Below are 14166 nucleotides of genomic sequence, written 5' to 3'. Positions count from 1 at the left end.
TGTATAAATTCCAATTTATATATATATATATATATATATGTATGTATATATATTTTTTTGCATTATATAGATTTTAATGTTAAAGAGCACATACGAATGCAGATAGTAATAATAAAATTATTTCACAAATCCACGTACTTTGCATGTAGCCAATACATAAAAGTTGCTTAAGATATGCACTTTAGACCATATTTAAAAGCAAATTTTGATCCCTGACGGCCCAATCTTTGCTGGTTTGTCCTGTTTTCGCTTTTCCAAAGTCGTTCACGAAAAATACACAAAAAATATGGTGCAGAAACGAATACGTGAAAACCCAGAGCTTTGACCAAGTCATGCCTAAGTTCTTTTACGTGTCTCAATACTATTGGCTATCCTTTGGATTTTTGAATTTGAGTAAACCCATCACACTGGATGCAGAATCTCCGTCGACCTGCTTCAAGCAATTCAGTACACGTGGGAGACACGCGGCGACTGTCGGCTACGATTCTCTTTCTGAGGGATATTTATGGTAATTCATAGGGCCATATCCGAAAAGAAACAAGAGATTTTATGATGAGGGACCCAGTCTTTATCTTATAATATGAAAGAGATAAGGAATCAATGTCAATTGACGATGAGAACAGAGAAAGAAACCACCTTTTTTGTTTTTTTTTTTAAAAAAAAGTTGTAAATTTTGATAACATTCACCCAAAAAAAAAAAAAAAAAAAGAAAACGTAAAGCTTGATGATGGACTCCTCTATTTTGTTTTTTTGTTTTTGTTTATGCTCTTTAATTTTTAAAACTACAATTTAATTCTTTTATATTTCAAATAGTTTTGAGGATAAATTATACAAAGTTACCATGAACCATTTTATAACTTGCAATTAATCTCTTTCAACTATTAAAAATGATTGTTTATAATATATTGCCACTTTTAAACTAATTAAATGGTGAAAACTATATTTAGTTTAAATAAAATATCCTTTTCCAAGACTCGCATGGGAGCTCAGTGGTTAGAGCACCACAGTCCCGGCCAGTAGACCCTAAATCGAGTTTTAAGGGGGTTGGGATTGCTTGGGGGCATGGCACCAAAAAAAAAAAAAAAGAAAAAAACTAAAATACCCTTTTCCAAATAATTTAATTCAACACTTTTTTTATTATCTAAATATTAAAAATAATTTTTTAAAAAATATAAAAAATAACATTAATATTGATTAAGTGAATTTTATCATTATGGGTATTTAAGTAATTATAAATTTTAGAATTTTTATTATAATGTTTTTATAAGGATAATATTATCTTCATGTATAATATTTCTTTGATTTGTTAGTTTTTAATAGTTTAAATGTACTCTATGTAATATGAAGTGGTTATTTGCAAATATAAAATAATCATACAAGATTAGGTAATTTGCCCTAGTTTTAATTTAGTACCAGCAATTAACAGTGTAAAAGTTTTAATAAATTTATGTTTATTTAATTAAACAGTTCAATTAATTGAATTATAGATAACAGTGCATTTTTTTAACATCAAAAGGGGGCTAAAAGCCAAATATGATAATAGTTTTTTTTTTTTTTTTCTTTTGGATATTGTGATAAGGGATTTAAACTCATATCATTTTTCAAAACAAACTGTGATTTTTAGGCTGTCTTCGCAGAGACTAACAATAGAATATTTGAAAATCTAAAAACCCCGTGTTTATGTCAAATTATTTTTTTGTTTATCAAGCAAGGTTTTTTTTTTTTTTTTTTTTTTTGGGCCACTAATTTAACAAGGGTTAAATGTGGTGTTTTGTAAAAATATTATAGATTAACTACGCTTTAAATATTGTTTGACTAACAGGTAAGATTAAATTGAAATACTGAAATGCGAAGGAGAAAAACTGTACTTTAAAAAAAAAAAATATAGGTGCCTCATATATTTGTAAAATTCTATAAAACAAAAGAGGCTACTCTTAAATTTACTTAGGATTTTCACAAGAATTCCAATATTTTTAATTGAGTATTGCTTAAGTTTCTTCTAAATTTTAAGCTTATATTTCTTTTTATCAAAAGAAAAATAAGAGAACATAATAAAGCCCCATCTTCATTAAACCAAAAAAAAAAAAAATGCATGTATATATAATTGATTATACTTTCAAGGGGTCTACCGGGTGGGGTGGGGCTAGGGAAAAAAAAAAAAAAAAACCTACATTTTACCTTTTCAAATTATATTGCTTTTTTACTTTAAAAAAAAAGTTTATATATATCTACATAAATATGTATTTTTTCTCTCTACCCTCTCAAACAACAAAAGCCTTCTATTGTCCTCTAAATTATTATTTCTCTATCAGATTTGTCCAATCATGAAACTTTTAGTAATAAAATTGACAAATTTGGTTATATATACTGTGCAAAAGCAAAACTTCCAAATAGATTTATAAGAGATTTATATGTTTAGCTTGATCAAATACATCGATCAAAATTTATGATTGGAATTAAAAAAATAAAAAGTAACAATTCATGAAACAATGTAAGGGTTTTCTAATTTAGGATGCAAAGGGAAATAGTAGTACGAGTTCAAGGGATAAAATATAATTATCCCTGCTTTCAATATCTATTGCACTTGTTTCCAGCATACAATTACCGAACAATAATAATAATAATAATTTATAATTCAAATAAAATAGATCTTAATGTCCTATTTGGCTTAATTTATTTTTATATTTTTATTTTTTATTCTATTTCTTAATAAGTGTTTTTGGAAGAAGTTATTCTTTATTAATTTTGATTAAAACTATTTTTAAAAGTTAGAAACACTTTTTAAAAATTGTCCAAATATTATTTGAAATAGCTTTTGAACAATTATCCAAATATTATTTGAAATAGCTTTGGAATTTAAAGGGTTCATATTTAATTTAGAATCTGAAAGATTTTTAAAAAATTTAAAAGTCTATAAGTATTTCAATTTGAATTTAAAAAAATTTATACAAATTATTGATATTCATTTTAAAATTTAATAAATTTAAAAAAAAATTATTAAAATATAAGATGTATTCAATTAAAATTTTTAAAAAAAAATTTAAAACTTTATGAACTTTAAAAAAGTTATTAATTTAAAAAAATTTCAAAAGATAATAGATTTTAATAAATTTAAAAAAATTTAAAACATAAAATTATTATGAAAAATATTAATATGAAATCCAGATTTAATTTTAATGGTTTCATTGTATTATTACTAATTTTATATGAAATCTATAAAATTTCAAAGCATATCAAATTTTTTAAAAATTTTATTTTTTTTAAATTCATTAAATTTTAAATTGAATATAAGTTTATTTTCTTATAAACTATACCAAATAAGGCTTAACTTTTTTTATCAAATATATTATTTCAAGGATTTAAATTTAAAAATTGTTTATTTGGTCTATATATAAAGTTTATTTTTAATATTTTATTAAATTTATATTAGATGGGATTTATATTAACTTTTTTTATTTTTTTTTTTGGGTGGTCATGAAGGAAAATCTCCATTAAACATGTAGATCAGACAAAAACCAAAGGAGCCAGCTCATGCTGCCGTCTCAGGGATCCCAATCGAGGGGTAACATATCACTAAGTGCCCTCTTTGCCATCCAATCTAAAAATTTTATTAATTGAAAAGTGAGGATGCACCTAATTAAAAGGGGAGTATGATTAGTCTTTTGACTCTCAAAATCGACCTTGAAGGCTTGAACATCATCTATTCGGTTTGAACCTTGAGCATTATGGATCCAAAATTGACCCAAAATCATTTTTCTAAAAGATTTTAATTATTTTAAAATTTTAATATTTTTATAGTTAAATTCAAATTTAAAAATAACTAATTATGATAAAAATTTATAAAATAATTCTCTCCCTCTCTCTCTCTCTCTCTCTCTATATATATATATATATATATATAATTTTGAACTTATCCGGTTTAGTTCATTCCATTGCTTTAAAATACCTTACAACTTACTTTCAGGGTGCTGAGAGGATTCAAGAATCAAGGGGCGGGGTGAAGCAGCTTACATAAAAAATTATCCAAATCAAATTAAAATATTTTTAAAAAATTGAACCGCGTCAAATCAGTTCAATTTAATTGGTTCAATTTGGTTTATGCCATTGTAGCCAATAAGGTTGTTTAAAACTATTATTATTGTTATTATTATTTTTGGGTAATATAATGATCATATGCTACACTTGTTCAAGTCTCTTTAGTGCAAACTTATAAAAATGTTAATTGGGCAAAGCGGAAGGCAATCAAAATTCACATAGGCAAATAAGATAGCAGGGAAACAAAAGGAAAAGCACAAAAAGCAGTGATCAAAATGACTCACCATTCGTCATTCACCATCCTCATTCCTCAGTGGCTTCTTCGTGGCTACCAAAACAAATAAAGATTGTTTGTCATTCGTTGAAGGAGCAAATTCCAAAGCTTCAATCCCATTAACCAACAACCAATCTCAAATTCAATGCTGATTCCAAATCTCAACTAAGCCTATAAAATTTAACCACCCAAATACTTATATATTATTATTTATTATTATTATTATTATTATTATTATCGAGATGATGATGCTAACAAAATTAGTTTCCTTGTTTTCAACCAAAAACAAGTTTGCGTCTCTCTCTTCAATCCCGCTCTTCCTTTCTCCTTCTCTCATTACCAGGTTGCAAATGGAGTCGTCGTACACGGCGTCGTCTCATTCTTCTTCTTCTTCATCACAATCGTCGAAGCTCTTGTTCCGCCAGCTATTTGAGAAGGAGTCCTCCACCTATACATACCTTCTTGCTGATGTCTCCCACCCTGATAGACCTGCTCTGGTTTCCACCTCATTCCTCTGTTCTTTTTTTTTTTTTTTTTTTTTTTTTGAAATTTTGAGTTGTCCTGCAATTAATATTATACATTACAAAAAATTGGGTTTTTTTAATTTCAATACTGTACATTCCAAAGATGTTATGTAATTTCATTGAACCAATGCATAAGCTGTTCTGGTATTAATTGCAGTTTAGTTTTGTTAGACAGAAAATACATTTTTTCAAATTCAAAATATTCATTCCAAAGTCAAGTTATGTATGTATATATATGTTGACTGTCAAGTTAATATCTGCAGAAATTTTTGCCAGAAAAAGTTTCGGGGAATTATTATTTTATTCTATCGATCCTATACCTTAGATTTCAAAATTGAACCTTTATATGTATATGTGTATATATATATATATATATATGTGTGTGTGTGTGTGTGTGTGTGTGTGTGTGTGGGGATATAGGCATATTCAACCCAGTAAATCCTGACTTTTCATTTTTTTTATTTTTTGGGGTGTTCAGTTGATTGATCCGGTAGACAAAACAGTAGATAGAGATTTGTCAGTTGTACAAGACCTTGGGCTAAAGCTTATATATGCAATGAACACCCATGTACATGCTGATCATGTCACTGGGACCGGCATTATTAAGGTTTGTCACATTCCAATTTCCATTTTCTTGATGGTTTTTTTTGCAATTATGGGAAGAAATTTATTTGGTTGAATGGGTTTTTTTGGATTTAATGCGTAATCATAATCTGTCAGTAATTTTAACTCTGGGTGCTAGTAAAATGCAACTGTTTTTACTGCAGAGTAAAGTTCCCAGTGTAAAATCTGTTATTTCGAAAGCGAGTGGTTCAAAGGCTGATATGCTGATTGAACCTGGTGAAAAAATACATTTCGGAAATCTTTTCCTGGAGGTAGGTGTGCAAGTTGTTGTGTCATTTAATGTATCCATATGTCAAGTTGAATACCACCAATGTTTCGGTTGTTGTTGAGCTTTCCTTTTCAGATGCATAAAATTGAAATTGACTAGTAAGACATGGATCATGAGGATGCGAACTATTTAATATTTTGCTTGCTAAATTTGATTAGGGTGTTATATGACATTGGCTTAAATGCATGCAGTGTTATTTCTTATTTCAAAATAAAAGAGTTGGTAAAATAACCTGATTGCGCTAGAATTATGTGCTCTATTGTTTTAACTTGTACTGTGTTTTTCAGTACCAAATAAGATTTCTTATATTAATTTGTGAAAGTCATACTGATGAACAGTTTGATACAAGCTCATTAAACCTTCTACTTTGATTTTATGGTAGAAGATAATCAAGATATTTATTTTATAATTTTCATTTATTCAAAGAGGGAACTTTTCAAAAAAGTAAATATGTAAAACTAAGATAATGTTTATGGATAGCAAATGTAATGTTGATTTCAAAAATCACCAAGAAAATAAATTAATGATTGCAGGTTCGTGCTACTCCTGGCCATACACTGGGTTGTGTTACCTATGTTACTGGAGATGGACCTGATCAGCCTCAGCCTCGGATGGCATTCACAGGAGACGCTTTGTTGATACGTGGATGTGGGAGAACAGACTTTCAGGTATACTGCTTTAAAATCCATGGGAATTTTGTACAGCGGCTTTTGCAATTATGTTCAATTATCCGGATTTTTGACTTTTTTAATGTCTAAGTAATGTGTTATGCTTTTGTTTCCCCAGCTCTTGTGTTTTTTCTGGTATTCTAGAATTGTTTCTAGTGGGGTGTCTGTATAACTCATGGGAATTGGAGCATTACATTTTGTCAAAAATTTGATACTGCAACCACTGTATTTTTAGTAGTCATTATTTTGTTACATATGGATCTTCTTCCTCTAACATCTTCAGCTAATTTTGACACAAAGTAATGCATTACCACAAATATTTTGTGCTTGTGGTTTTTAAGAGCTTCATTAATGATTCATGGTGTGCCTGTTTATTTACATCTTAGTTTTCATTAGGGAAGGCTAAGGATAATGGAATTGGAATATGTTCATTGAAAAGTGATATCCACTTGTAAGATTTGATACAAAGTAAAGCATTACCACAAATATTATGTGCTTGTGGTTTTCAAGAGCTTGATTAATGATTTTGTGAGTAGTTTTCATATGGGAAGGCTAAGGATGTACAGTGGTATTGAAATGTGTTCACTGAAAAGTGATATCTACTTGCAAAATTATTGCAATTAAATTTCATGCAGGGTGGAAGTTCAGAGCAGCTCTACAATTCTGTGCATTCAAAGGTAAAAAAAACCCAAACCGGAACAAACTGAAAAAATGAAAAAGATATTAAAAAAAAAAAAAGTTATTACCATTTGGTTTGTTAAGAATTGTCAATCATTGTTTTCACTGGATACAGATTTTTACATTGCCAAAGGAAACTTTGATCTATCCAGCTCATGACTACAGAGGATTCACTGTAAGACTTAAGAAATACCAAATCCTTCTTCTTCTTGTCTCTTCTTTAGTTTTTCGTTTCCTCTCTAAGTATAAACATGGTTGCTTATAAGAACAAAACTACTGATTTCAGGTCAGTACTGTTGGGGAAGAGAAACTATACAATCCTCGCCTAACAAAGGATTTGGTAATTGTATCTCTGACTGCTTATATCTCTTAAAAAGTTAACCAAATCATGTGTTCTTGGGGTCCACTTAACCAGGTTGCAGGACATTAGAAAATCTTAATACAACATATCTATAAGTGTAAAGTACCATTTAGCATGACACAGATCAAAACAGTAATTTTCTCATTAAATGTTAATGGTTCTCAAACATTAAAATTCAACAAAACACAGGCTTTTATATTTTATTGAATGAACAGAATGAAGAATAAGGTGGAGAGAAGAAGCATATTGGACATTATTTATCATCCACTTACAGGTTCCTCAATCCCTAAAATCAATAACAAATTTTGGTCAAGATTTTTTATACATATGGTGAAAAATCCTTTTTACATTTATTTGTTTTCAGTCTTATTTTAAAGATCCTGTTTTGATTTATGATAGAATTATGAATGCTAAAAATAATTGTAACTCTTTTGCAGGAAACATACAAGAGCATTATGAAAAGTAAGTACATTTTGTCTATAGTTTATACTTGGTTAAACATAGATATAAACTACTAACAACTGCTTAATTTTCTCATCAGATCTGAATCTGCCATATCCAAAGATGATAGACATAGCTGTTCCAGCAAATTTGGTTTGTGGGCTGCAAGATGAAACACCCAAAGCCTGATAAGCCAAACAAAGCCATGTTCATATGTTGGCTGTTTTTTGTCTTTGAATTGCTTTGTCAATGGAAGCTTGGTGCCTTGTAATATATGAAACTAATCAATAAATGGCCATTTTTACAATTTTTTTATAAAAAAAAAAAAGGGAAAAGCAAAGGTAAATAATTGGCCAATTTAAAATTGTTTGAGATTGATTGTAAACTGTAAAAATACCATCTACCATATGTTGTTGTTATGAATTATCCATAACATTTTTGTTTGTTTACTAAACACTACTTAGAACAGTTATTGATTAAAAAACCAAGTACAGATTTTAGTAGGATCATATGGAAGTTTCTTAGACCTGTAGAGGAAGAAGATGATGGCATAGATATGACACCGGAGATTAATTTTTGGAATTATAATTTATAACAATGTATTTACTATCTTGACCAAATCCAAGATTGATGACAAAAGTTAAAAGAGACACATATCATTATCTGTCCACTGTATATGTACAAGTGTTATAAATCATGTGGGGCATGCCACATTTACAATGACTCAGCACCCGGGTTGTGGGTCCTTGGAAATGGATATTTCATCCGCGTTCTAAGCTGACTCAGCACTGGACCCTTACGTTTTTCAATTTTTGATTACACACCTGTTTAACTTTTTAACGGCTGAGATTTCATCATATTTTTAACAAAACCTAATAGATTTTGGATTATATTATTTTTCCTTAAAAAAATTACAAAATTCGAATACAATGTAAAAACGTATTTTGGATTATTTATTTTCTTTTTATGACCAAAAAAATATCTATTTAAAACTAATTTATATTTTTCACAATTTACAACAATTACTCTAATCTTGGGTATCTAAGACAATGTCTAAATTTTTTCGTGAAAGTTTACCCAAAAAAAAAAAAAAAAAAATTTCGTGAGAGAGTTTCAGACAAGAAATTTTGTCTGACCCAAAAAATAAAAGAATGCACATGGAAGGAAATGAGCAGTGAAAAAACCCGTGTCCTACAAAAATCTACATGTAAAAAGCGACTTTCTAACTCGGATGACTCGGTGAGGAAACTAAGCAAAGCAAAAGTCAATCGGCGACTGATTGGATCACGAAGCCACTTCTTTTCATTCTTCATCATCGTCATCGAATATCGTCTTCTAAGAACCCAACACTGAAGTCGATTTAACTTTTGTCGTCTTCTTCACCAATCAATTTACGTAAACAGAAAAACAAAACTCTAATCCCTTGACTTTCTAATCCAAAATCGAAATCAAAATTCAAAATCAGAATCGCAATTAGAACCAAAACAAAGATGAGTGTGGAAGAAAACAAGAAGGGAGTGGTGGTCGATCATCAGCATCACCATCAACATCACCAATCTGAGCCTCAGCCTCAGCCACCGCCTCAGTACGGTACGTTCCAAGGAGTTGCAAATTATCCACCTCCTCTTCCGCCTCGGCCTCCGCAGCAGCCGGCCATCGGTTTCCCTCGGCCGGTTCCGCCTCCTGGAGCCACCGCCTCCGGCGGTCCTCCTCCCGATCCTCACTACTATGCTCATGGCTATCAAACCGTTCCTGGTATGCTGCATCTTTCATTTTCTTCTCCAAATTGGTTTAATTTTTTATTTTTTATTTTTTTTATTTTTGGTGATTTTGCGAGTGTGGCTGTCAATTATAATTTAGCTTGTTTATTTTTGAATGAATTATAAATTAGTAAAGAGGAATTGCTTTTGAAAATTTAAGCTGCTAGTTGCTCAATGAAGGTTGGGGAAAATCCTTCTTGATATAATAACTGTCACGTACAATGCATTATTGATGAGGATCTATTGCTTCTTTGTTGTTCTTGTTGTATAGTGGTTCTGGAGGAGCCCCTTTGTGCTGTACTTTATTGAGTTTTGCCTAGATAGTTTAATGGTTGTTATATATATATATAGATATAAGAGAACTTTGTTGTTGAAGGGGATGGAGTGGTGGGGTGATCAAACATTTCACCATGAAGACCGGGAGGGTTGGCATTGGTCCTTGCTCCAATACTAAAATGAGTGCGAGTCTCCTTTGGTTGCCATGTTTCCCTCATGGCCTTTTTGTATTTTGTTTAATATTTTCTAACATTATAAATTGCCACATGTGCACATATAACTTTTCTTTGGTTTTGACATTTAAAAAAATGGGATCCAAAAGTTCAGCGAGTATTTCATGTTGTTTGTATCCTATTTCAAGATGTTGCTATGAACATTTTTTAATTTTTTTTTTAATGTTTTTGAAGATGTATTTCTCGTGCTTTCTTTATTAAATGATATACATACACATAATAATAATACTTAAGGGCTTCTTTTTCTGAATAATTGTCATAATCTGTTCCAATTAAGTCACATGAAAACTCAAAATTAATTGTTGATGCCAAAACAGCGTAAAAGAAATGAGGACACGCTGAAAAATTATATAGTAAATACTGTAAAGCGGTAAATCTTTGTTATAATATATGTATATATAACCAAAAGCACACTTATATACTTTTTTGATTGTCGACCAAAAAAAAAAAAAAAAAAAAAGGAGAACTTTTATACTTTTTCTATGTTAGTATCTTTATGGGGCATTTTGATAATCTTTTGAAGCACATGCACATCATACAGGTCTAGAGAAGCTTTTAAATAGAAAAGGCGTTGAAACTGTCTGCACTATGTTTTAGCTTGATATACATGGTTTCTGCCTATCTCTTAAAAGTTTAAGCTTGGCATTAGCGTTGCAGCCTTGTGTTGAGAGAAAAGGAAATTAGGGACTTCTCATAGTCAGGGTCAACACTTTTTCTTTGGTGATCATTCAAGGTCAACAGCGATGGCATGAGTTTATATGTTGTTTCTTGATTATTTGACTAGTGACCTTTTTGGTGAATTGAATATTTGAATGGAGTCCATATGTGTTCTGTGATACCAATATTTTATAGTTTTAACTGAACCTTTGATATCGTGCTTGTTGAATCTCCGTTGTAAGTTGTCATAAATATATATATATATATATATATTTTTCGCAATATGTTAGCATGTCTTAATTGTTGCTGCAGGTTATGCAGTTGCTGAAGGGAGACCTGTAAGAGAACGCCGTCTTCCTTGCTGTGGCCTTGGTTTTGGCTGGTTCCTGTAAGTTGTCTTCTTTATTTATATATAATTATAAATAAAGGTGTACACAAGTAAGTCAAAGGGTGGGATGTTTAAACTGAATGTTTGTTTACTTATGCTTTTATCCTTGAAATTGCAAGTTCCAGTTTTCACTACTGGTTCATGGATTGAGATGTCAATGCATGTCCTACCATATGTAACATACAGAGTTAAATTTTGTCAGCATTTATTTTCCAGTATGGTTTTCATAATATGGAAATGATATAGGAGGAAACCTTTTCCCACATTTTACTGTAAATTCAACCTTTGCTGCAATTCTGCTTTGCAAGTTTCAGGAATGGTAAATATGGAGCATGAATCGGAATATGTGATTTGTTTGGGATCTCTTTTTCTTTTGTACTATCTTGTTATTTGTCTTATATGTTTTAATTTTCCTACCTCATCTATTCAAACCTTTGTTTTTCTCGACACTTTTGTTTCTATTGTGTTATTATCATCTTGAAACTCGAGAGAAAGTAGAAACTAGGGTTCTGTCAGTGTGCTTTTGTGGGGTATGTCATGCTGGATTTTGTTCCATTGGATGCGTGTAAACTTTCCAACAAAAAGACCCCCAGCAAGAAAAAAACAATTTTCTTTGGTGTTTGGTTGGTCTAGTCTTTTGTTGATAGTCAACTTTTAAGTTTTAATGTTTGAGATTGGTGTCTCATTTTTTTTATTGAAATTTTATTCTCATAACATTAATACACGTTTTCTTGGATTTTAAGACATTAATGTAGAATGTGGGAAATAGAAGTGGAGAATGTGGGAAATAGAAGTGGAGAATAAGAGAAGTGAGAGAAAGATAGAGGGGAAGAAGGAAAGGGACAGGGAGAAAACTATGGAAAGAAATTACATCTCTGAATAATTCAATATAAAGAGCAGTATGTATTAGGTTACATTGATGGGCAATGCAAATAATATAGGCAACCTAGGTGAAGCACGTTTGGTTATGCATAAAGAAGTTAGTATCCTTTGACTAATCCAGGACTACAAAATATTATGGGATGTTAAGACATTCTTAATGTCATATCTTACAGTTTGCAATTATCTGATACTCTCTCTCTCTCTCTCTCTCTCTCTCTCTCTCTCATTTTGTGTTTATTCTTGATATTTATAACTTTGATAAAAAAATTTTAATGTCATATTATAAAAGAAGATACCATTTTGAAGGTTTATAATTGGATTCTTTCTTGCTGCTATCCCCTGGTATATCGGAGCAATTATTCTACTTTGTGCGAGGGTAGACCACCGAGAAAAGCCAGGATACATTGGTTGCGTAGTTGCTGTGAGTAACACTTCCTTTTAACTCTGGCTTGTGTATGGATGCTCTAAATTTATTTTCCACTTATAGGATATTTCATTTTTCTACTAAGATTTAGCTAGAAGATTTAATTCATACCCTCTGGTAAAGAGAGCATAAAACCCATAGTAAATACTCATAGTTATAGAAGCAAAGCGGTGTCATCCCTTGCTTCTTTGTTGGCACAGTTTTAGCAGTTAGAAGAAAGTGGGAGACAAGTTTAGAAAATGATCTTTCCTCATCCATTACCTTGTATAAGTCAAACTGTTTACTTGATTTAAGGCACTTTTTGGTTATCCAATTTTTGCAAACAAAACTTAAACGTATATTCTGACCTGTGGACTATTAGTATCAAAACCCATCTAGTTGGATAGAATTCTATTAAATTTGGATCCAACTAGGACTACTGACAGCTCTCTTTAATATTGCAGCCATGTTCATGGCTGCAATTGTAACGGGGATAAAGCTGAGATGTTACAATGGCTTATCTTGGGAAGAATTTCTTTCGTAATCTGGCTTATGATGATTATGAGATTGGTACAGTCTCTCTCTCTCTCTCTCTCTCTCTCTATCTCTCTCTCTCTCTCTCTCTCACACACACACACACACAATTTTCTCATCTATTCTAATTTCATCGCCTAACAGCAAAGGAAAAATTTCTTGACCAATGTTTGAACTGTTGTAGTGTGTCAATGCATTTATATCAACCCCCTTCTGGTGCAAAGCTTTTAAACTTTCTTAACCGTAGACATTCTGACTCTGGTTTATATAAATGTAAAAAATGTCAAATTTTTTTTTTTTTTTTTTTTTACTCCATGAATTAACTTTGAAATGGCGCTTTTATGTGCAGGCCATTCTTGCTACCGTTGCTATTGTCTTTGGTGTTGTAAAGGGCGTTGATGACTAGTAATCTTCCTGTTATGTATAGCTAGCGAAAGGGATGTATACGCATGTCCAGATTATTATGGCTATATATATATATGGGTGTCAATTTCCATAGAACCTCATTACTTGAACTTGTGGAAAGTAAATTATGATTTGTCAGTTGTCCAAAACTTCAAAAACCTATTGTTGAAAATGTTAAAAGTTGATCTTGTTCATTGAATAATATGTTGAATTTTGTGGACATTAGGAAAGAACTTTGATCACCATTGGAGTTTCTGGTGGTTGAGCTTTGACCACCACTCATCATGAATTGGAACCATCAATTTCAAACATTTATTTATTTTTATATAATTGAATTTCATCTTAATAAATAAGTCCTTTATTTATCAATTAAAAAGTTTCATAACGATTTAAACCATGGTCGACTTATTTCAATAATTTGCAACTTTTTTTTTTTTTAAATGAAAACAAACCCTCAGCTAATTTGTAAGTTACATATAATATGATTATATAAAATTTTCATAAAAATCTGTTTAGATTTTTAGATTTAAATCAAAATTTCGTTAAAATCTAAACAATTTTTTTTTTTTTTTTAACAAAGTAATCCCAATTTTGTAATCGTTATTGGAACACAATATATAATCCCAATATAGAATTGAAAGTTACAGCTTTTTCATTTTTCTTTAGTGGAGAATTAAAATTATAATTAACATAACCACATAAAAATATCTTAGCAAAATGCATAAAGTATATATATATATATATATAAATGATGT

The 14166-nt window shown here is 30.4% G+C and overlaps 2 protein-coding genes across 4 annotated transcripts; both read left to right on the top strand.

Annotated features, from left to right (window-relative positions):
• Positions 1 to 4265: 4265 nt before the first annotated feature.
• Positions 4266 to 8292, top strand: LOC107432744 (persulfide dioxygenase ETHE1 homolog, mitochondrial). Of its 2 annotated transcripts, XR_009634905.1 has the most exons (10): positions 4266 to 4806; positions 5312 to 5440; positions 5601 to 5708; positions 6259 to 6393; positions 7029 to 7070; positions 7187 to 7246; positions 7358 to 7411; positions 7648 to 7706; positions 7870 to 7894; positions 7974 to 8086. XR_009634905.1 is itself a non-coding variant. In XM_016043924.4 (9 exons), the coding sequence occupies exons 1-9, from the start codon at positions 4552 to 4554 to the stop codon at positions 8060 to 8062; spliced, it is 897 nt and encodes a 298-aa protein (XP_015899410.3). In that variant the 5' UTR covers positions 4266 to 4551; the 3' UTR covers positions 8063 to 8292. The 2 variants fall into 2 exon arrangements, 1 of the variants encoding a protein (XP_015899410.3); XM_016043924.4 differs by lacking the exon at positions 7648 to 7706 and having other exon boundaries at positions 7974 to 8292.
• A 699-nt stretch (positions 8293 to 8991) lies between these two features.
• Positions 8992 to 13631, top strand: LOC107432747 (large ribosomal subunit protein eL20z). Of its 2 annotated transcripts, XR_001582726.4 has the most exons (5): positions 8992 to 9628; positions 11112 to 11187; positions 12376 to 12490; positions 12937 to 13042; positions 13356 to 13631. XR_001582726.4 is itself a non-coding variant. In XM_016043926.4 (4 exons), the coding sequence occupies exons 1-4, from the start codon at positions 9364 to 9366 to the stop codon at positions 13410 to 13412; spliced, it is 513 nt and encodes a 170-aa protein (XP_015899412.2). In that variant the 5' UTR covers positions 8998 to 9363; the 3' UTR covers positions 13413 to 13631. The 2 variants fall into 2 exon arrangements, 1 of the variants encoding a protein (XP_015899412.2); XM_016043926.4 differs by lacking the exon at positions 12937 to 13042 and having other exon boundaries at positions 8998 to 9628.
• Positions 13632 to 14166: the final 535 nt, after the last annotated feature.

The sequence above is a fragment of the Ziziphus jujuba genome, chromosome 11 (assembly GCF_031755915.1).
Source record: "Ziziphus jujuba cultivar Dongzao chromosome 11, ASM3175591v1".
Taxonomy (NCBI): domain Eukaryota; kingdom Viridiplantae; phylum Streptophyta; class Magnoliopsida; order Rosales; family Rhamnaceae; genus Ziziphus; species Ziziphus jujuba.
The sequence above is the reverse complement of the archived record's forward strand: the minus strand, read 5'-3'. Positions and strand labels throughout refer to the sequence as shown.